This window comes from Frieseomelitta varia, unplaced genomic scaffold (genome assembly GCF_011392965.1).
Source record: "Frieseomelitta varia isolate USP_RPSP 00005682 unplaced genomic scaffold, Fvar_1.2 scaffold_727, whole genome shotgun sequence".
Classification (NCBI taxonomy): domain Eukaryota; kingdom Metazoa; phylum Arthropoda; class Insecta; order Hymenoptera; family Apidae; genus Frieseomelitta; species Frieseomelitta varia.
The window spans coordinates 65586-88795 of NW_025110509.1; the positions used below are offsets into that span (position 1 = coordinate 65586).

At 34.9% G+C, this 23210-nt stretch overlaps 2 protein-coding genes across 3 annotated transcripts; one reads left to right on the forward strand and one right to left on the reverse strand.

The window, feature by feature from the left end:
* Nucleotides 1-212: 212 nt before the first annotated feature.
* Nucleotides 213-3665, reverse strand: LOC122535465 (arginyl-tRNA--protein transferase 1). Of its 2 annotated transcripts, XM_043667017.1 has the most exons (9): nt 3634-3665; nt 3385-3538; nt 3043-3169; nt 2799-2932; nt 2288-2721; nt 1870-2031; nt 954-1126; nt 627-888; nt 213-560 (listed from the first exon to the last, which is right to left on the reverse strand). In XM_043667017.1, exons 2-9 carry the CDS (start codon nt 3479-3481, stop codon nt 411-413), a joined length of 1539 nt encoding a protein of 512 aa, XP_043522952.1. In that variant the 5' UTR covers nt 3482-3538; nt 3634-3665; the 3' UTR covers nt 213-410. The 2 variants fall into 2 exon arrangements, with proteins under 2 accessions (XP_043522952.1, XP_043522954.1); XM_043667019.1 differs by lacking the exons at nt 1870-2031; nt 3634-3665 and adding an exon at nt 1391-1546 and having other exon boundaries at nt 3385-3627.
* A 3550-nt stretch (nt 3666-7215) lies between these two features.
* Nucleotides 7216-9993, forward strand: LOC122535466 (prohormone-2-like). Its single transcript, XM_043667020.1, has 5 exons — nt 7216-7377; nt 9041-9158; nt 9239-9334; nt 9514-9646; nt 9740-9993. The coding sequence occupies exons 2-5, from the start codon at nt 9041-9043 to the stop codon at nt 9945-9947; spliced, it is 555 nt and encodes a 184-aa protein (XP_043522955.1). The 5' UTR covers nt 7216-7377; the 3' UTR covers nt 9948-9993.
* The last annotated feature ends 13217 nt before the right edge of the window (nt 9994-23210 follow it).

Here is a 23210-nt window from a genome sequence, read left to right on the forward strand (position 1 = left end):
GTTTATTTATGGTATGCTCGCAAATTTGGTTTTTCTCTATCCACCTAATAGGTTTGTCTTCCAATTAGTACAGAGAATCGATGTTCCACCGTGATCAAAAGTTTGAAAAGAGCAATTAATTATAAAATTAGAAAATATCGTTAATTTATTTCTTATTTGATATTATATAAAATAAGATAGAGGAAAGAAAAGTAAATATTGCAAAGTGTGTACACAGCACAAAAATTAATTTTATTTGGTAAGAATTTAATTTATTGCACATTTATCATCACAAATGCTTTATATAAAGCTGTTAATTTTATTAATCTCATTTATTAATTATTCATGTTAATTTACAACAAATACATAATTGTTTTCTATGAAAAGTAAATATATCTATAAATTAAAATTTCTCGCATGCTTGATAAACTTTAGCGATAAAGCAACAATCTTTGTGCACATTTCATTCCAACTAAACTAGCGTATGTTTTAATCTCATCTTCCTCGTCCTGCGTGACGTTTTGGGCTTGCGTTTTATAGATATTATACGGCATCGCAATGTTGCCATACAAAATTAATACCTGGAAATTTATTAATAAAAATGAAACAATTCATGATTTAAAAATAAGTGATCTTGTTTATATTACCTCGCAGATATCAACCCTACCATCTTCATCAATAGCATTAATATCATCATTAAATCTGCTATATTTTTCTTTATCTAATTTTGATAAGCACGGTTCAATGTCACACCACATATAAGTTTCAGGACATAATAGCTTTGATGGTTTCAATCGTGCCTTATACCGCATTTTAGGGCATGAATGTATATAAAATCCCATGTAGTAGTATTTCAAATCTTTTGCAACTTTATTCAATTGTCTTGTTAAATAAATTTCTCGAAGTGAACTAAATAAAATACAAAAAGTTGACAATTTATTGCAAATAATATAAAATTGAAAGATGGTACCAACCTAAATGTGCCAAGTGAGAGATGAGAATAAGCTGGATCATAAAAAAAGTAAACACTTGAAACACAAGATGGTAAAATGTCTATCACTCCAACTGCAATTAATTCATTATCTAACCAATATTGTTCATGAAAAGAGCCATATCCATCCGGCGGTCCATCATCCGGTGTCCATGGCTTCAAAATTATAAACTCCTTATTTGTATATGTTCTTTATCCAAAGCAATGAAATTTTTAAGCAGTATTTAATAAAAATATAAAGTAAATTTAATAAATATAAAAATTTAATAAATATAAAGTATCATACATAATTTTGTTAAACATTTTAATGTGAAAAAATAGTATTTTTGTATATCTTTTAAAAATTTTGTTTTTTATTTTTTTTATATAAGATTAGATTATAAAATTAAATTGCAACAACAACCTGAATACAAAGTGTACCTGTAAAGAGCTTTTTACAAGAAAGTTGAAGAACGATTCATCATCTGACTCCTCTTCTGTTTCACCGTGAATAGTCATTTGATATTTTTTAAAAAGGTTTGCACTTACTTTAAGTGTTTCAATAAATTCATCCGACAATGTTCTTACTAATTTCATCTGACGATTTAAATTTAAATATATAAATAATATTTATTAAACACAACATATAACACATATTGCAAGGAGGTCCACTTTGCTCCAATTAAACAATCATAACATCATAACAATTATTCAATACAGTGTTTTATACATGTATATTTTTTAATTATTGTCTAATAATCTAGTAATGTTAGTTGTATAATTGTATAGTTGTATAATTTAACAATAATCATGTATGATATCATAAAATATATAAAAGCAATAAAAAATTGTAATGATCTTTTTTCAGCGAGTAAAAAGCTTTAATATAACTCAGGAAATCATAGTAACTGCAAAGTTACCTGTAAAGGTGATTTCACGAGAAATCTTGTATATTGCTTCTCTGTAATCTTTTCTGATAGAACTCCATGTATTGCTGTTTCATATTTTCTATATATCTCATAAGATTGTTTTGAAGTATTTAAATATCCATTACTCATTGGCGAAATTCTAACTAGTTTCAGCTAATAAAAATTGCAAATTTTATCAAAATAAACTGAACTGTAATGAATTATTATAACTAAATCCAATAGTTAGAAATGTATGAAATAGTATTTACTAAAGTACAGTAAGTGGTAAGAATAATAGTTTGACTACTTTTCATATTTCTATTTATTTTATATATTAAATAAATTGGAGAAAAGAAGACCAACCTCAGTGAAAATCATTTATGTACAACATTTAGTACTTGAAGAAATAAATGTACAACATACATCCTACCTCTAATCTTCTATTGTTTCCTTTGTATATTTCATCAAATAATTGCTCTATGCTTTTAGCTTCATTTTCTTGTTTATTTTTTTTGAAAATAGTCTCTATTTCTTCTTGAGTCTTTCCTTGTGTCATTAATTTATGTTGCTTTCGTTGTTTACGTAAAAGCTTCGCTTTCATACAAGGTGCTCGTGTAGGATTCATTTCTATCGATTGTAAACTTTGTGATGTACCATGAGAATCGTTGTTATGACTTGAGGGCATAGGTACACTTTCAGAATTACTTTTTTTAATTCCTGTGTCATATTTTTTTTTCTTTTTGTCTGATACGCTAGGATGTAACCTTGCATTAATTTCATCATCAATAAATTTCACATCTATACTAGAAATATCTTTGTCAGCATTTAAAAAGTGTTTGCTGTGAGTAGGAAGTTCTTCAATATCTATAAAAAATGACTTTGTAAAATGACATATTATAGTTCATACTACAAACAATAATTTAACATATATAAATTTTCACCAGTATTATCACGATAATCTCCTTCATATGTATCCATAGTATCATCATAATGCAATTCATTTTTTAAAAATTTAGTCATTCTTTTCAAAATTTTTTTTTGCGATTTAGAAATTTTAAATTGTAATGCTTCGCATCTATTATAAATATTTAGATATATAAAAAGTTTATAATACAGTATGTACATGTATATTTTTTAATAAATAGAAAATTAATTTCTAAAGCAATTAAAAACTATTAATCTTACTTAATAGTATACATTGGACAACACGTTCGTTCCAAAATAGATTTATAACAATAAGAACCACATCTTCTCCAACCCCTATCTATTAGGGCTTGGTAATCTTGAACAGTCAATATATGTGTGCCCATGCCTAAAATGTATTACAATTAAGATATAATATGATATATAATATGATGTGCATATTGATATTGACATGCCAATACATAAGGCTTAACACGACAGGAACAAAAATTATACATGTATGAAGCAATCATTGATACCACATAACCTATTGACAGAAGCATGAAATTCTATCTATATAAGTGAAATTATTTAAAATGGAATTTGTAGCGTTTTGATACTTACCATGACTGAAATTTGTGTTTGGGTTTTTACAGTAACCACATTTGTATCTATCTTGTTCACCATAATACTCAACAATACTGTACGATTGTTCTGCCATATTTTCCTGTTTTATTATTACATTTACTCGTTTTATTATTGCATTGATTGCGATGACCTAATTAAACGAATAAGGTCAATTTATTATTGGATTTTCTTTTATCTATATTCATAAAATTGATAACACCTCACGTATTTAAAAATTCAACGTACTAAACAGAAGTGGCATCATCACTGCCATCTTGTCATTTTTGAATACATAATACAAACTTCGTAATATGAAATTAATGCAAAATACTTCCTTTGTTTAAACTTTTCATTTAAGAATTCTACGACATTAAATCAACGAAAATTGCTAAAATTGCATTCCAAGCAAAAAAATTATTCGTGAAAAATAAAATATTGATTTTTGTATTTGTAAATAATGAGTATAAAATACATATAGTATTTTTAAATGTAGTTATTCTTACGATAAAATAAAAGTAATAATCTTTGGTACAAATAACTGAGAAATTAGGATATACTGTTATTGAAAAATGGAGATAATATATTTCATATATTACTTATTATTAATATGTCATTTTATTCATTATATATTACTAATACATTACTTGATGTATTATATATAATCAATATATTATTTCATGTATTATGTTAGTTTTGATAAATTGATAAACAATTGTTATATATCATTTATCAATAAAATGAAATATGAGGATTAGTTAATAAAAATATAGAAATATTACGTTTACTTTTAAAATTCGTCAGCAGTTAGAATAGTCTTTAATTTTTACAAAAATCTAAAATGATACAATGCATATACGTTTTACCATTTTCATGAATGAAGTTACTCCTGTTTTACAGCAACAGGCGTCTCTTACTACACAGAGTGAAACATCGATCTATTCCTTCGGGATATCCCCTTCTCGCTGTTGGTTACAGGTTCTATTTCACAGGGTAGTATCAATAATCGGAAATACCTGACCCAACATAAATTTACACTACGGTGTTTGTTTATCTAAAATTTGTTATTTAATTGAAATTTTGAAGTACTTTTGTGCTTTTCAAGTTATTTTCTTGAGAAATAATATTAAGAAGAGTAATAATATTAAGAATAGTAAATTTTTCTTTTAATATTTTGCATTCTTAATTCTTATTTAGAATAAAATAGAATTTTAAACTTTTAAAATTTAACATTATTAAATCTTCAAGAACGCACATGTAATATCGCGTTGAAAGTACAATTAGTCGCATGAGAAATTAAAATGTTACGACTTTATAGTCAGCCTGTAATTGTCGATAAAGATGAGTATAATGGTTAATTATAGTTGCATGATTATTATTTGTTGTTAAATGATTTGAATCCTGGATTTATCGTATTGGTGGTATTCACGTCCCTGGGAGATCCATGCTCCCCTCTCACGAATCATTTCCTCATGCGTATGCTCCCCACTAAGTTTTCGAAGCACGGGGATTCGTCGTTTCCAGAATCAACGACTGACGTCAATGGGAACCAACCTTCGGATAGAGCACGTCGAATTATATTATTTCACAGAACTTGCCCCTGTAATTACAACGACGGCTGGATCCTTTCTCCGTAGAATTTCCAAGCTTCTGGTTAAATTACGAAGATTAACTTTTCTGCTATAAATGCAGAAAATGCAGTTGTGCGTTTCATCGAGGTTCATTTTCAAATTCAAAGAGGGAATATATCTGCAAAAAATTCACAACGATCGCGTGTTCCTATTCTATCTGACCTTTCGTATTTTGTGAATTTAGTTTACAATTAGAATGAAATACAATTAACGATGGAAATTTCTATTCTCCCGAGTCGAAACAGTAGGAAAATTTTGAACGTTGAATAAACAACAATATGGTAATTTCCGGTTTTTTCTTTTTTTGGTCGAAACAGTAGAGAGGTTAGATTCCAAAGGTATCCTCTAAAATAACAAATTTATAACAAATTTATAAAAACATATAAAACAAAACAAATATATAAAATATATAAATATATAAAAATATATAACAAATTTACTTGTATCTTTTAGGAATGGCCGTCTCTGATCATCTGTTGTACGCGCCCCCGTAATACAACCGTGAGCGTTGTTATTTCGCAAGAAATCCGACGAGGCGAGTTATGCCTGTTTTTGTGCAACTACTTTTAATTCGCGCAAGCGTGCAGCCGATTCTTTAGAAATAGGTCAATTACTAAGGTAGCACACAGTGCGCTAGGATGCGTCGTATCTCAAGTAAACACTTCGCTAAAGAGCGGTTGCTTCAGAGAATTTTGCCAACTTCCCTCCAGAGAGTTTCACCCAAGTACATAATTCCATGCCGCTCTTCTTCGACGTCTGTCGTTCGCTCTTCGTTTTCTAAACGCGGTGAACGCAAACAGACGAACCGAAATTAAAATTTTATATATTCAGCTTGAATGAATTTCCATTTTCTTCCAGAGTAAAGAGCAATTTCTTCTCTCTCCGTTGAACGCATCAAATCAATTGTTTGTCGACGAGAGAATTACACGTTGATAAGACGAAGAAAGTATTAAATATATACATAATTCAAAAGCATTTCGACCACAGGAGTCTCGCAGGTACATTAAAAATTTTTCATCGACGGTAATAATTTTGTTGCAAAACGTCAGCGCCGGGCGGCCAGGAAAAAAAAAAGAAAATTTCGAAAACCTCGCTTGCTCTCTTTTCTTCTTCCCATCGTCCTTTTCTCTTTTTCTCGTACGCCATAGAAAATATACGTGGGCGTTGGGTGCTCGTGGGCGTTATACGACGGCGTAGGCGTTTGGCCTGTTGCGGGGGCTGAAGAAAAGTGGCTGGGGACTGAATACGGAAAACGGTGCTACAATTCCTCCGGCACAGCCCACCACCCTACCGCTGGTGTTCCAGACATGAAAGAAAATACGGATTTGCGACGAGAACCAAGAGAAAATGCGCCACGATATCGCTGGGAAAAATATTCTTCCTCCAAACCACCAAATCCATTGAATTGCAATTGCAATTCTATTGAGAATGCATGTTCTATTACACTTCATCCTGCTTTTCTCAATAAAAGCTACATATTACGAAACATTTCCATGGTAATTAAGGCAAAGGAAATCTGTAAGCGCGGTCTTTTGTTCAATGTACCAATAAAATTCCACAAATTATGTAATTCGATTAAAACCAGAGAAAATATTTTAATTGCTTGATTATCTTCTTAGAAAACATTTAACGTTTGATTGAATTGCGGCCACGAGGCACTGGAACAGAAGGATTTTGAAGAACTCGAGATTCCCGCAACTTCTTCAGCGCAAAGCAAAATGAAGGAAGTTCAGCATCGTCAAAGGATGTGCCACAAATACTTGTAACAATTCCAAGGTATAGAGCGGTACATCTATTTCTAACTTCCTTAAAATTTAGATTATACAGTATGCTAGTTTCGTCGAATAAAATCAGGCACGGATCGAAACGAGACGTCGCTGAAAAAATTGTCAAGGGGTTCCTCCTCCTCGAAGGGTGAGTTCTCTAAAAACAAGGAGCCAAGATGTGACCAAGAGAAAATTTCAAGGCTGGCTCGGAGGATCTGCCTCGGGTCATCGCGTGGGTAGACGTATTTTGTGGTACAATGGGAGTGTGTGTGTGTGTGTGTGTGTGTGTGTGTGTGTACATGTTCCATGTAGAATGTTCATATAACCGTGCGCGTGTGCACGTCATATCACTTCGTAGAGACGCGGTAGGGGTTGCTTTCAGGGTAGGGGTGCTCGTTCACCAAGGTGGGGGTGGTTGATCGACCGTACCCTCTGCCAGTTTTCTAGTCGTCCTGCTCAGCCTCGACGTTCATTCTACCTCGATCAGCCGAACTCGCTAGTTCTCTGCATCCTTCGGAGGAACGCTCTCGTGAGAAGAAGTCTTTGGAAGACTGGCCAGAGATCTAGAACGAAGAGAACAATCGACGCTGATTAAGGTGAAGGAACCAATCTTTCAATTGTATCAATATCCAGCCCTTTCCGGTACGAAATGTTACTGCTTGAAATTGTAAATCACGGACGGCGATCGTTCGATCGATTTAATTGGCCAATTTTTCGCGAGATAAAGACCTGCTAAAATTGCTCGGGATATAAATAGGGGAGTAAGAATAGAGAATTCGTGTTCAGTCACGAAGATTCCTTATCAACGATAAGTAACTATACTTCCTCGTGCCGCCGTTTAACTCTAAAGATAGAAAATTAATTTGATTCGAAATTTCAGTGGGAGATGTTTTACACACGCATATATAAGTTTGTCAGCTGGAAGATACTTAGCTTCGAATACAATAGTAACAAGTTTCAGATAGGTCTGTAACTTTTCTAACGTTGGTTCGTAAAGACTTATGAAAACTATTTAAAACATATTTTGTCGAAGCAGATAATACTGACGCTTTACGCGCGTCTGGATTTGTCAATGAAAGTACAGTCAATGAAATGTATTTTTAATTGCGAGTTACATAGACGCGTATACAAACGCGATAAATGACTATAGTATTTCTAGACGCAACAAGTGTGCGATTTCTGGGTCTACTATATCCGATTTAGCTTTATTTCCTGGCCAGGTTTAATTGCTCAATGCTATCACCAGAATTAAATCGCAAATTTCATTTTGTTTATTGAGTATCGCGAATAATTGTCGTAGAGTACACGATGTGTTTGAGACTGAATCTTTTAAAACGAAAGTAATGTAAGAAGAAACAGAAATGAACGAAGTAAATTTCCCATAATATTTACCAAATGTATACACGTATGCGATTGAAACATCCTTTTGAACTCTGATATTTCGAACTAATGGAACCACCATTGCGAGCAGTCGATTATAAATTTCCAGGCTGTCTCTGTTGAGATTTAGTTAATTGCATATCTAATTAGCGGTAACTCCCGTGCATCGACGTAAACTAATTGCCCGTATGTTCCAAAGCTCTTGTAATTAAATTATCAGCATCACTTGTTAAGGCCATAGAGTTTCCAGCATCTGGTGTTCATTTTCCATGAAACTGACCAGTAAACGAATAACACAATTAATTCCACTTCGTGCAAACTGATGTTTGTCGTCAAATTTATCGTTAAATTTAACTTATTTTTTATTATCAAGAAATTCTTCTGAAATTAGACAGTAGAAGATAAGATAAGATATATTTACGAGAGCATTATTGATGCATTAAATTTTTTCACTGACTTGATTGAATCGTCAATAATTCAGAGAATTTCTCCATCTTTATTAGATCTTTACAAAATCGTACAAACATTTACAATTTCCTATGGAACTTCCGACATGTATACCCGTTAATTTTTTACATGCAATGGAAATAGATTCTTGACATTTCGCATTATGTGACATTTAAGCTTCTTTCGTAGTGACCTGCTATCTTCATTTACCTGCGCTTGCGAGGAGTGTAAACTTCCACCTGTACACACTTTATAGCGACCATACTTCTTCAAACTGCACCCTTAATCAATTTCACATTTGATTAAAGGGTCAAGAAACCCTTGCGCATAGTCGATAAAGACATCTTTACCCTTATCCCTCTGATAAATTTCATCAGATCAGTTAGTCGAAGCTTGGATCAACAACCCAACGATTAATATTTTTTTTTCCAGATGACGTGCAACTGGGTGTGGTTACTAACTTTATGCTCCCTCCTCGTGATAGCACAATCTCTGCCAACGAATCTGGCGGACGATGCAAAAAAGACTGAACAAACAATGAGACCAAAACGTAAGGCACATCGGATCATTTTCTACGATTCACAATACAATTATATAACTTGCCCCGCTAATGACACGTTTCGATTCTAGCTAAACGGGCACAGGAAATGTTGATGTTCGGTAACCAACAAAATCGCCAGCCGGAGAAAAAACCAAGCGCATCTTACACCTCTACCGCAGAAAAGAGTGAGTATTTAAGTATTAAATAACAAGCACCATTCAATCATTTTTCGTATCTTAAAAAATATTATAATATAATATATTATAAATAATATAATATATATATATATATTAAATATTATATATAAAATATTATAATAATGTACCTCGAAATATTCTGATTTATAATCAACGTTTGATTCAAGGGACCCTAGCCGCATCCGGACTAGGCGGGCTAAAAGCAGCTCTTGCCGAGGAGGAGAAGCCTTCTCACTCTAACATACCAAACAACGCTGTCTACGATCGTGATTCCTTTTCTCCATACGACAGAAGCTACGAGTAAGCGATTTTTTTTTAATAAATCGAAATATACTTCACCTTTGAAATCGAATCAATCGATACGATCTGTTCCTGTTTCTTTTTCTGTTTCAGTTACGGAAAGGTCATGATGAACGATTTGGGATATGAGATGCCCCAAGTGTGGGACGTTCCATCATACTCCCGTTACTACATGAACGAAGACCGTCGGAAGAGATCCGAGAAGTCGACCGGATCGACTACCGTGAAACCGTCGACCACTTCGTTCCAATCTCCAACGTCCACTCAGCAGTCTGTGCAGGCGCAGGTGAAGAGAAGGTGAGTGAAACTTAATTGAATTGTTGAAAAAAGGGAGAGAGGTGAATAAAGAGGAAAGCACAAAAAGGTTGTACGTTTGGTTTATCTCCCGCGTTGGCTTAGAATTGGTCGGATCTGAAGTTGTGAATGCTGTTTACGAAACAATTATGTATCGTGACGCATTCATCGCTTGACGACTGCGTGAAACGCAATCGGGATTAAGATGCGTCAGGGTGAATTCACCTGTGGAACAGGCTGCCTCGGGGGCAGGGTGAATCGACTCGGTAACCCGTCCGTCATTTCTACCCCTACGAGAGCTCACCCTTCCCGCCCTCTTGCTCGGGACATTCCTCTTTTTCTTCGACGTTTCTTCTGAATGGGGATGAGAGGGCTGACGAGGGCGTTGCCCTCGGCAGAAACGCCGGTGGACTTGACGGGCAAGTCGGTTCGATACGACTTCGAGAAGCTGAAGTCGTTATCCGAGTTGATCAACACAGCGTATCAAATCGATTTCTCTCTCCACTTAATTTTTTTCGTCGCGATAATTTCCAGACTCATCTAAATATAAAGGACAGTATAGAATTATCTGCAACGAATACAGCACGATATTTTTTTTTCTTTTCTCCCCTCTTCTCTTTTCTTCTTCCTCTCTTTCATTTAACAACGGAGTGTATATACATTCGACAGTATAAGGGACCTCTAGACGTTCCGATTCAAATCGGAAGTCGATATAGTTTCGTAACGAAGGCTATCGATGATATTTATAGCGTTCCGCGTTTACGTAATCGTCGTCATTAAGTACCTAAATGACGTAGACCATGACGTTCTACGATACGTCATAGAATGATCAATTACTTACTTTGAAGTTTCCCTACGTCAAACTTTTATTTTTACGTTCAAACGTAGTTACAAGTGTGTATTGCCTGACCTGTAAATAAATGTCACAGGTCACTTTCCGCACATGCACGCTAATATATTTACGAACGAGCTAATTCCTATTACGTGGAAAAGAAAAAAAAAAAAAAAAAAAAAGAAAAAGAAAGAACCGTGTCGTCGAAAATTACGTCCCGATACCGAGTTAATCTCCGCGTAAAGCGTCGACGAAGGAAAGAAATGCCGAAGAAATGCAGAAGAGAGGTTCGGCGTGTGTTGGAATAATTTTCTGCCGGTGACTAGAGCAGGAGGAGGGTACAGATTACACCGTGACGCGATGTCAAGAGTGATTCTCTCGCGACGGTCGTGTTTCTTGTCGGCGACAAGTAATCCGGAATCAATTACTAGTCCGTGGCAGCCCTGAGGAACTGGCACGGTCACGGTGCGGAAGAGGCAGGGGACGCGACGACCTTTTTTTTTTTTTTTTTCCTTCAGAGCCGGCACCCGATCATTAATCACCCGCTTTTTAGCTGGAAATTCCCTCGCGCCTAGTTTACAAAACGAGGGGGTCGTCGAAATCGCCTCGTCACCCACGACAAGGGTGATGGTTTTTGTAGTTTCGCCGACGAGCGAGGCCCGCCTCTTCCACCGGCCTCGGGATCGCCGCGCCGGCTCCTTCACGTGCGATTACTCGAGGTAATCTCGCTTGTCTCACGCGATCGACTCGTTCTCCATTAACGGAGGACGCGAGGGATGGTACGTTGTCTCTCTCTCTCTCTCTCTCTCTGTCGTGGTCTGAGGTGTTGTTAGGTGTTGGTTTTAGAGCGTTCAAAGAAAGTGTAGTTTAACGCAGCGGCGGTCACAAGTGTAACGTTTATCGCCGGGGAACACGAAACGCCGCGACCGATATCAAATTTTACGCTTCAGCATTCGTAACTTGGCGCTTGGAACACGCGAACGACAATATTCACGGGGCTATACACTCTATATTTTCTTGTATTGTGCGTCGTAAATCAAATGCATCAGTTTACATACGAATGCCTGTGTATGCTAATGTGTATGAACAATTATATCACAAAATATGCCTACAGTTGTTTGAATGTTTTATCGTCTACGATATTGAATAATAAATGTGAAAACATTTTCTAGAACTTGTTTTTGCGGGAGCATGCATATTTTAGGTAATTAACTGTGTGAAACTGTTTATAAATAATTTGGTAATTATTCATCGGCTTTAAATCATTAATACGTGTAAAATATACATCCAGGAACGAAAGGGAACAGCGTACTCTATATTTTCTTGTATTATGTGTCGTAAATAAAGTAGAGCGAACGTAGAGTAAATTGTTACATCAGGATTTCCTGGAATATTGGATGTTGTCATTTCCAAGAGACAATTGCCCAAAAAACGAGAATATAAATATTCAGCGTCAGCCTCGAGGCAGACAGATTTGAACGAGTCGAATATTTACGCCCCAGTCGTGCAGAAACTATCGAAAACGTAACATACACGCGTGAAATACAGTCGGTTAAGTGCGTACTGACATTTGTTAAAATGGGTCGCGGAAAGAAATGAAATCCAGCTGAAATACATACACTGAAATTAAAAACAAAAATACTCAAAACAGTTAATGAGAAGTGGTAAAATGACAGTGAATTTACTAAAAGATCCCGATAATTGTGAACGATCGCATTATTCTGAGCTCGGGATAAACGTGCTATAATACATATAGTGTCAAATTCAAGCTTGACCGCTTGTGATAAATTACAGAAAATGCCGGAATTGGGACAAATGTTGGAAATGTTCGACGCCTTTTAAAGAACTGTGAACACTCGAAACGAAAGTTGCAACGAAAGCCTTTGCAATTTACAGAGAAATATATTTATATAAATAAGAAATAGCAGAGTGTCACATTTACCGATGAAAAGAGATTTAATTATCATCATGATTTACGAAAGGAGCAACAACTGTCGAGTCGTCGATTCATAGGAGGTAACTGTGCAATGATTTGGGGAGATATTGGTTACGACGGTAAGTTGGAAATAAAATTTATTGCAGGAAAATTAAATAGTAAACAGTATACTGTTTACTATTTAATTTTATTCTATACTTTACTGAAATGATTGACGTATACGACACGAGTAAGTGCTGGAAATAAGTACATTTTTCAAAATAATAAAAAAGCAGTGACACAATACTTTTCAAACGAAAGAATTCGCGTTTGAAACCAAGTTTCCAGACTTAAATATTATAGAAAATTGTTGGGAGAGTTTGTCGAGGGCCATATATCGGAATAGAAGACAATTCGCAACTATCAATGAACTTAAAAAAATGTACGAGCGAAGAAATGGGAAGAAATAGGCCAAGAAATCATCAAAAGACTGTATAAACCTTTGCCTTAAAGAATGGCTACCGTTATTAAATGCAGAAGAGGTGTTATACAAGTGTTAAACAATTATCAAACTCGTTCCTTTCTATCCATTTGTTTTCCACGAAATATCATTTTGACTCGCTAAATATTATCATACTTCTATTGTTTTCTTTTCTTTATATTGAAATAAATATAATTTCTGTTATTTGCGTTACATGTTGAAGACACTGAGAGAAAGATTTTCTGTCATTCGTTTAATGAAAAGAAATTTGATAATTTTTCGAGTACGATAATGCTTGATCAACTATTGAATTTTTTTTTTTTTTTTTAATAATTCCGTGACATTTTTGAAACTAGAGAGTTGCACGACTCGGAGAGTCAAATTGTTGCTTTTCATTCCACGGTACTGAGAGATTTCGTAACGATATTACCATAAAAATACGAAAAACAATGATACATCCAAGGCTCGATCAATCAACACGGCAACAATGCAACAGAAACAAAGGGCAGCCGTTTTACAAACGCCCTGTGCGCTGTTGTACGATATTTTTTAACAGAGGTTATTCGGTATTCCGTTATCTGGAAACATTTGTACGCAATATCTGCGCAAAGATCTCCAAGTATCCGTAGATACGTATCTGCAGGATCTGACAGCATTGACATTTACTTCAAGAGCTCGGTTACACGCGTACAAACCACGTAGTTGGTGTGATCGGCTATGGGAAAATCCGTCCGCGTATAAATCGCATAATGGAGACCACTCGTGTATGGTGTTGACTTCGAAGGTTGTGTCTGACATTCGTCATTTGTCTGTTATAGCACACGATACACAATGTTTGTCGCTGGTAAGTCTCTCCGTGACACGGTACATACGCTACTCGCTTTCGTAGTTCGTTTCCATTCATTTGCATTATTCGCTTGTTACGTAAAAGCTGATGAATGACCGTTTGTTCTAGAGATTTTTCCTTTAGTACAAAAATATCGTGAAAAGAATCGCGCAATGATCAGTTTTAAATCCTCGCTTTCACGAGCTTGAATTCATTTTCTTCCATTTGCTAGACGATGACAAAATATCTTTGAGAAAAATGAATCTGGAATTACGAGAGTAAAGCCAAATAGATTAATGTCTAATTGTCAATTAAATATCAACAGTTTCTCAGAAATCACAGAAAATACAGTAATGGTTATAAAAGTAACTCTTATAAAAGTAACTTTAAAATGGAGTAACAAATGCATAGAATTTTCATTTTCAAGGCGGTAATTGTTGTTCGTTTCGTACTGTTTTATTTTATTATTATACTTTGCACCTACGTACCTTTTCTTTCTACAGTGAGTTTCCTCTGTTAACGAACAAAATAAAAACTCGCAGTCTGATTATAATGATACAACAACGAGTTTTTATTTAATTCGATTTGGAAATCTCTGGTCAACAAGTACCACTTGCTACATCATGCCAGATGAGAAAAAAGCTTCTCGCTTACGTGTACTTCACGCGACCTTGTCTCCGATTTGCAAAACGAGCGAGCACTCCAGCAGAAGGGACGGATTTTTGTTTCCCGGTCTCCCTCGATCAGTCACTGTAATTGATACCGTCTCCGCGAGACGAATGTTAATACGCTCGAGCGTAGAAAAACTCGGAAACAAATTGAATCACCGGGGCTCCTTCCACGAAGCGAAAGGTCATCGAAAGAACTCGACCTTGTTCCCACCTCTACCGGCCACTGGATCATAATTAAATCCTTCGGAGGCTCGTCTATTCCCTTCTGTCGCGTTTAATAAATCGGCGATACTCTTTCTTTGTTTTCGCTTCTTTCCCATGCGATATTACAACCCTGCGATCTTACGTCAAAAAGTTAGGTTAGGAAATCTTTGACCTTTTCTCAACTAGGTTAGAAATCTTCCTTGGGCAGGTTTGAAATGTTTAGACAAATAAAGAGCAATTACTGAAACGTTCGTAGATATTTAATCCATTGAATGTTTCCGCTTCTTTCCAATGGAAATAAAATCCTGCGATCTTACGTCAAAAAGTTAGGTTAGAAATCTTTGACCTTTTCTCAACGAGGTTAGAAATCTTTCTTGGGCGAGTTTGAAATGTTTAGACAAATAAAGGGCAATTACTGAAACGTTTGTATATATTTAATCCATTGAACGTTTCCACTTCTTTCTGCGATCTTACGTCAAAAAGTTAGGTTAGAAATCTTTGACCTTTTCTCAACGAGGTTAGAAATCTTCCTTGGGCGAGTTTGAAATGTTTAGACAAATAAAGGGCAATTACTGAAACGTTCGTATATATTTAATCCATTGAACGTTTCCGCTTCTTTCTGCGATCTTACGTCAAAAAGTTAGGTTAGAAATCTTTGACCTTTTCTCAACGAGGTTAGAAATCTTCCTTGGGCGAGTTTGAAATGTTTAGACAAATAAAGGGCAATTACTGAAACTTTCGTAGATATTTAATCCATTGAATGTTTCCGCTTCTTTTCAATGGAAATAAAATCCTGCGATCTTACGTAAAAAAGTTAGGTTAGAAATCTTTGATCTTTTCTCAACGAGGTTAGAAATCTTCCTTGGGCGAGTTTGAAATGTTTAGACAAATAAAGGGCAATTGCTGAAACGTTCACAGATATTTAATTCATTGAAAACTGACATTGTGTTAATGTAACATTTTCTTTTTTTTTATTACTATAAAAATTGATTTACAATGATTTAGGAAATTTGAAGGAACTGTAGTATTTATAATGTTGTGTGTGTGTATTTATAATGTGATGAACTTGCTTGGTATTCAATCGCCTAAAATTGCCTCCCCTCATTCTCTTAATCCGCTGTTCAACCTTTTAGCTGTGAATGACGAGTATACTCATCGCGCGAGAGAAATAATTACAATTACTTACTTAAATCAAATTTTTGGAGGAAATAAAACATATTTGTAAATTTGAGACACTTTAAAATATTTTGCGACTTGACTCGACTAGTTCTTTTCACATCATTTCTAAATACCTTTTTTACTCTTAATATTAATTATTATTAATTAATTGATTGATATTAATTATTGATTTTCCTCCCCAAAAAACTACTTATTCCCTTAAAATTTAATTTAATTTTATAGTAGCTGCACATACTCTGTGCTTGACGAGTATAATCGTCATCGCGTTTAACGACACGACACTTTTAACATTAGAACTACCAAAGTGGTCAAAACCAGTTTATAATTTTTCGTTCGAAATTTTGTACATACGAACAGTACATTTTTAGAGATTTAAATGATTTTTTTTTTTCTGTAAAATATATAGATAAAAATTTATATTAAAAAGTTATTGTTATACAGTTTTTCTGTTTTTTTTTTCATTTTTAATGTCTCTGATGGAAATATTATACGCAAATCGATAGTTCCAGTGTTACAAGCGGCACTACAGCTAACTGGTCAATGGGTGAGTCCTTGAAAACTCAGATTCCATTGGACACAAGCACACGTGACACATTATCGCCGCGAAAAAAGAAGAAAAGACGAGGAATTTTCCAGCCACAGTCGGACAAATCCATTTTAGCATAGCAGCGTGGAGACGAATTAACGTTCGTTTCGCGGAAAAATTGGAACGATTTGCGGTCGTACACCGAAGATGGTACCGAGAGGAAAGCTCCAACACCGAAACTCGATTTCAACCGAGCGGCAATGCCGACCGCAAATCGTTTTCATTTTTTTGCGACTGGCCGACTCGCAACCTCTGCCTCAACCTCCCTCGAATCGATCACACTCGCGAGAGACTAACAAAGACGATCGGCAGAAACGGGACGTTGCACCTTGTACTACGCGTTTCCAGCACGCACATCGCCGGCTCGTGCAAAAGCTGCAGAAGGTCTCCGGTCTCGGAACAAGAGATTCATTCTGCCCCGGAATAATTAATGCCCCGGCTGGATGTATCAATTACGAGCTATTGCCACTCGCTCGCACGTACAGGACCGAGTAATATCACATCGCGATACCGTAATTAAATTACCCAGCTGCGGCTCGGTTAAACGATCGGGCGAAAGAAGCGTTTCTACGAAAATTTCTTTGGCCATTAACTGGAAGTGAGGGAACGATTGCAACGTTTCTGCAAAATAATGTCTCGCACGAACGTCGTTAACCTCGTTACTTTACAAAATCGTGATTCGTGATGCTTGCATGTAGTATCGGTTATTATGATTAATCTGTACTTGTGATTTCAGTTATGTTTAAATGTAACAGACGGCTATGTTTGTTGATCATAGAAATATGATAAAGTATGAAGTCTAACGTAAGCATGGAGCGCTTTTCTTTTTTATAAGACAAAGAGTCGTGAGAGAGCATTGAAAAAGAACTGTCAAAAAAGTGTCAATTGTTGTTGTTAAAAGAGTATATTTGAGCTGTTAATTCGTGTTATTTTAAAGTAATTTGTCTTGTTTAATTATTTGTTGCTCTATTATCATTATTTTCATTAAATAAGCATTATTTATATTGTATCTCTATACTTATTTCGCCGATCGTTGTGTTTCGTTAACACGCAAGTATCGAAGATTGCTTATTTAACAGCTCGCAGAATTTATAATCAATAGCTAATCAATTAACACCGAAGTATAAAATTTCCGATTAGAGACGTTGAAGTAAAAGAAACGTAGGGCTACGCAAGCTTTTATTTATGTATTTTACAAAGAATGATTCAAGTCTCCAAAAACACACTGTTTTATATCTATGAAATATCCAACAATAATATTCGAATGATCATTTTGACCATTTTGGTAGTTCTTAGCGTTAATAATTCTTTTTTTTTTTTCTCTCCCTAGTAAATAGAAATTATGGTTGCAGAAGGTTACCACGCGTCGCAATAAACAATAGCTTCTCAAGTATTTATTTTAGAAAAATTCAATTTCTTCAGTAAAGCGTAAAGATCATTTTATATCGGTGAAGAATGAGCATACCTCGTGCGTTTGGTATGTAAATTTACTAAATTATTATATACTATAAATTATTATTTATTAAATTATTATGATTTATTAATTTTGATAAATATTTCATCGATGAAAAGATTAAATTACAGAAACAAGCGGTAGAATGACGAGACAAAGTACGACGTGCCACGTTTTTATCCATTATGGTTCTTTGAAATGCGTTGTACGACTTCTCCCTCCGCAAAATTATGAGAGTTCAAAATTATCGACAATTTTTCATCGACTGTGCGAATACTTTCTTACATCCAAACTTTCATTACGATTTCACCGATCAAAGATCAACGTCATGTTAACGTTTCATTCGCAATTCTTTTCGATTAATTCATATTAATTCTTATACTTCTCAATATTGGAGCTGCGAATGGGAAAGCTTCGTAGCTTTTTCATCAATTGCTTTCCATCTAGATTCTATAGCTTTACGTTAAATTCAAATATTCGTAACTAGTCTGCGGATTTTTATACGAATTTCCAATTTCAAGAAATGTTTGTTTCATATATTAAATATCATTACTATATTTCCTGTATTTTTTGCAATTCTGAGTTCCACAGTTTCCCACAAACGGATAAAAATTCGCCATAAAATCCACTCGCGATATATAATGACAAATATTATTTTCTGGTCCTTCGTCCATCAAATCATTTGTGCCTGATCATAAATGTCAGGCTATCTGTACGTTAATTGTTAATAATAATAAATGTAAAAAATTCGCGATTAGCAGTCACGCCGCGATCGACCGTGCAAACTGCAAAGGAATCTCCGTCTCTCGCGAAAAATCGTTCCTTTCACCTTCGAAATCGTCGCTGGATCACCGTTACGTAAGTCCAATCCGGTGCACCCATAAAAGGGTAGACTTATGTCACCGAGAGCTAAACTCGCGGGTCCGGTGATCGGCGCGAGGACGTTCGAGATCGGTTTACAACGAATCGAAAAAGTCGATTTCTCGGTGCCGCGCGTTCCGCACCGTCGGTGTCTAGCTGTCAGGGATAAGGACTGAAATAACAGAGACGCATTAGCGTTAGCTGATGATCAAAGTGCGAGAACCAACCGAGTCGGTAGGGTAGAGAGAGAGAGAAAGAGCGACGAGAAGAGGTGGAAAGAAAGGGGAGAGAAGAAAGAAAGAAAGAAAAAAAAAAAAAAGATGAAAATAGGGAAGCCACCCAGGCTGTCGTGGCCGTGAGTTTAACGCGTACGTTAATGCCTGTCGGCCAGCTTGTGGACCTCGTCCTCTATAATTAGCCTGTATTGTGTTACTCGCGAGCGGATTATTGCGCTCATAAACTGTTCATAAAGTTTTTTCGGTGCGACGATCGCGTTTGTTGTTACGCGTTGCACGCGACCTCCTGCCTGTCCTCCTGCTTCTTGAAATCCACCGGGAATCCGGAACATCGTTGCCTCTCGACAAGTTTCTTCTTTTTTCTTCTCCTGTTTTCGTCTTTGATGGACTATCAAAATTTTGTGTTTTCGATGATTGGAAAGATTGGTCTCGGTCTGCGTCGATCGTTGGAAGTTGAGAAATTGAGGAAATTTAAAAATTCGGGAACGCTTTTACTATTCCCAGATTCCAAACTTGCAATTAGTTTAATATTCTACTATGTATCAACTCTCCTTAAAATATTTTTATTGATGCATTTTCGATCTATATTATATAGTAAAAATAGTTTTATTCTTGTTGGAAGTTGAGAAATTGAGAAAATTTCAAAATTCGGGATCGCTTTTACTATTCCTAGATTCTAAACTTGCAATTAGTGTAATATTCTACTATATATCAACTCTCCTTAAAATCGTATTTTTATTGATACATTTTCCATCTATATTATATAATATTATATAGTATTATAGTATTATAGTATTATAGTATTATTGTAGTATTACATAGTATTATAGTATTATAGTATTATAGTATTATTGTAGTATTACATAGTATTATAGTATTATAGTATTATAGTATTATAGTATTATTGTAGTATTACATAGTATTATAGTATTATAGTATTATATAGTATTATAGTATTATATAGTATTATAGTATTATAGTATTATATAGTTTCATAGTATTATTATAGTATTATATAGTATATTAGTATTATTATAGTATTATATAGTATTATAGTATTATGTAGTATTATAGTACTATTATAGTATTATATAGTATTATAGTGTTATTATAGTATTATATAGTATTATAGTATTATAGTATTATAGTATTATAGTATTATTATGGTATTATATAGTATTATTGTATTATTATATAGTATTGTTATAGTACGTTATAGTATTGTATTATTATATAGTATTGTTATAGTATATTATAGTATTGTTATAGTACATTATAGCATTATCCTATTATTATAGTATTATATAGTATTATAGAGTATTATAGTATTATATAGTATTATAGTATTATATAGTATTATAAAGTATTATAGTATTATTATAGTATTATATAGTATTATAGTATTATTATAGTATTATTATGATTATAGTATTATATATTATAGTATTATATAGTATTATAGTATTATAGTATAGTATTATTATAGTATTATATAGTATTATAGTATGTAGTTTTATATAGTATATAGTATTATATTGTATTCTATACTATTATATAGTAAAAATAAGTGTAAAAATAGACGTAAAAATTGTTTTACCCTCGCAGTGATAATAAACTGAAAAAGATCACGTCCCTTGACTTGCACCATAGTGTTATACCAGTCGCAAGTGTGTTACATGTCGGATCGCACGCAACAATGTTTCGAATAAACGAGCCTGCTCGTTTGGCGCGAAATCGTCTTGGGTCCCTGTCCGATTCCGCGACCGCAAACGACGAGGCTCCTGATGATCGACGATCGAATGATACTTTCCGAACGTTCGCACAAGATCGCGGATAGTTTTTGCCACGGTGGTTATGCACGACCGGGCATGTACGCCACGCGCCTTCGATCCAATTTAGAAGCCTCTCGTTTGCCCCTCTTGCCTCTTTCTCGCGGTAGTTGGTGATCGCTGTTTTATTTGGCTGACAGGTAACGGTGAGTGCCAGACACCGGCCGATCTACATTTTAACCCTTAACGGTCCGGTCCGTTTCTTTCGTTCGGGCTGCCGGAGAATTAACGTCTGCAAGATCTTGCGAGTTCTCAACGCGCGGCGTAACGCGAGAGAGACTAATGGAACATTTGTACATTTGTTTATTATTTTTTTTTTTTTTTTTGGACGTAGAAATTAATTCGGTGCCTTTGCTTTAAGATCCTATCGTTCGTTTATCGATAAATTAGTACTTTATTCTATTTATTCTATTATATCTATACTTTAACAAAAGTAATCGCCATTCATAATTGGAGATTGTGTGAAATTTTCAAATGGTAATTTAGATTTATGATTGATTCAATATATCGTAAGAGCACAAGATTGATTTCTACGTCTGATATAATTTTTATTCATCTAGTTCGATCTCCTTGAAAATTGTAATTTTATAATTATACAGTGCGAGTTAAATTATTAAAATTAGCATAATATTAATCGTATCCCCGTTAAGACGAATGTCTTTTTTAAATTCTTAATTTATAGTACTCTTAATATTCTCAACTTTAGTTCATCTTTGCCTTCTTCTCGCAGAATTTTTGAAACATTCTAAAGACATTTGTAGTGATTGACTTCGAATCGCTTGGAATATTGGATTACTTCAGTTTCTGTGACACGAAAAATGTTTATAGCGCAATTTGAACAGTTTCAATAAAGGAATATTCTGGAAAAAAATTTTTATCCAAGTTGGTCGATGCTGATGAACACTTTGAACATTTACTAACATAATTTATTAAGTAAGTTAGCAATTTCATCACATTGGTTTTCAAGGAGAATGCAATAGAAAAAAATACATGTTTCTGGAACAAAAAATACTAACAATCTTGAAAAAAAAGAAACACTAAAGAAATCAGTTGAAAAAGAATTTGTTTCTCGGGGTATTTCTTCAAATTGTCATAAAGCTAAACTAACTAAAATTTAATGTCATAAAAAGTGAAGGAGATATTTTAATTGAAACACTCTGTATATTGAAAAAAATACCTGGAAAGTTTGAGATATGGAAATACACATAGATTTACATTCCAATCATCTGCCGAAACTTTCAAGATTTTTAAGAATTTTAAGATATCGAATCGTTTTTTACAGTATTGGAAAACTTCGGAAGGTTTGAATATTTATCACTAGATATTTACCATGTAAACATATTCACATCCCCTATATCGACTTGTCAATCTCACAATCTGGTGAAAGAAACTCTTCGTTTCAGCATCGACGTATCCAGGTACACGTTATCATATCTCCACACGTTTCATTAAAAATTCCAAAACACATTCGGTAATGGAAAACAAGTTATTCCACTGCATTTTCAAACGCCGGAACTGCAATTACCATGAATCTTCAATGCACTAATGAAAAACTATTTTTCAACACGAGAGGAACGATCACGTCATCGATGTAAAACACATTTCGAGAAAAACGCGCGTTTTTCTAGGATCAAAGAAAAAAAAAAAGCCTTCGAGAAACGAGGCGACGAAGAAAATTTGTTGCCCGTTTACAAAAATCGAGAACGCATTCTGTGCGACAGCTGCGCGCGAGCTACTCGCGCCCATCGCTAGCTTGACACCCTGTGCACAACCGCGTCAAGGGAACATCGCGGAACGAGCGATTCACATTTATATTCCTACACAACCGTACAACCGTAGTCGTGCATCCATCCTGTAATGGATTTCGTTCGTTCGTTCGGCTCGGGGAGAGGGGCGATGCGATAAATCGCTCACGCGGGGAACACGCCGCGCACCTCGGCGAATAGAGAAAGTCGTAATGAGACTCACCGACGGAATATTATAAGTGCCGCGCCGCGTATAAATTAAGCCCTGCTTATGAGGCAATAACGAGTGGAATACAATTCTGATTACTGTTGGCGTCGAACTGGCCAGAATAGAGCAATAAATTTCAAAGTGGCTCGAGACGGAAGTTCGTTCGTTTCCCCTTTCCTCCCCAACGATTGACGCAACGCGGTGGTTATTGGTCGCGGCAACTTGTTTCTACTGTGTTAACCTC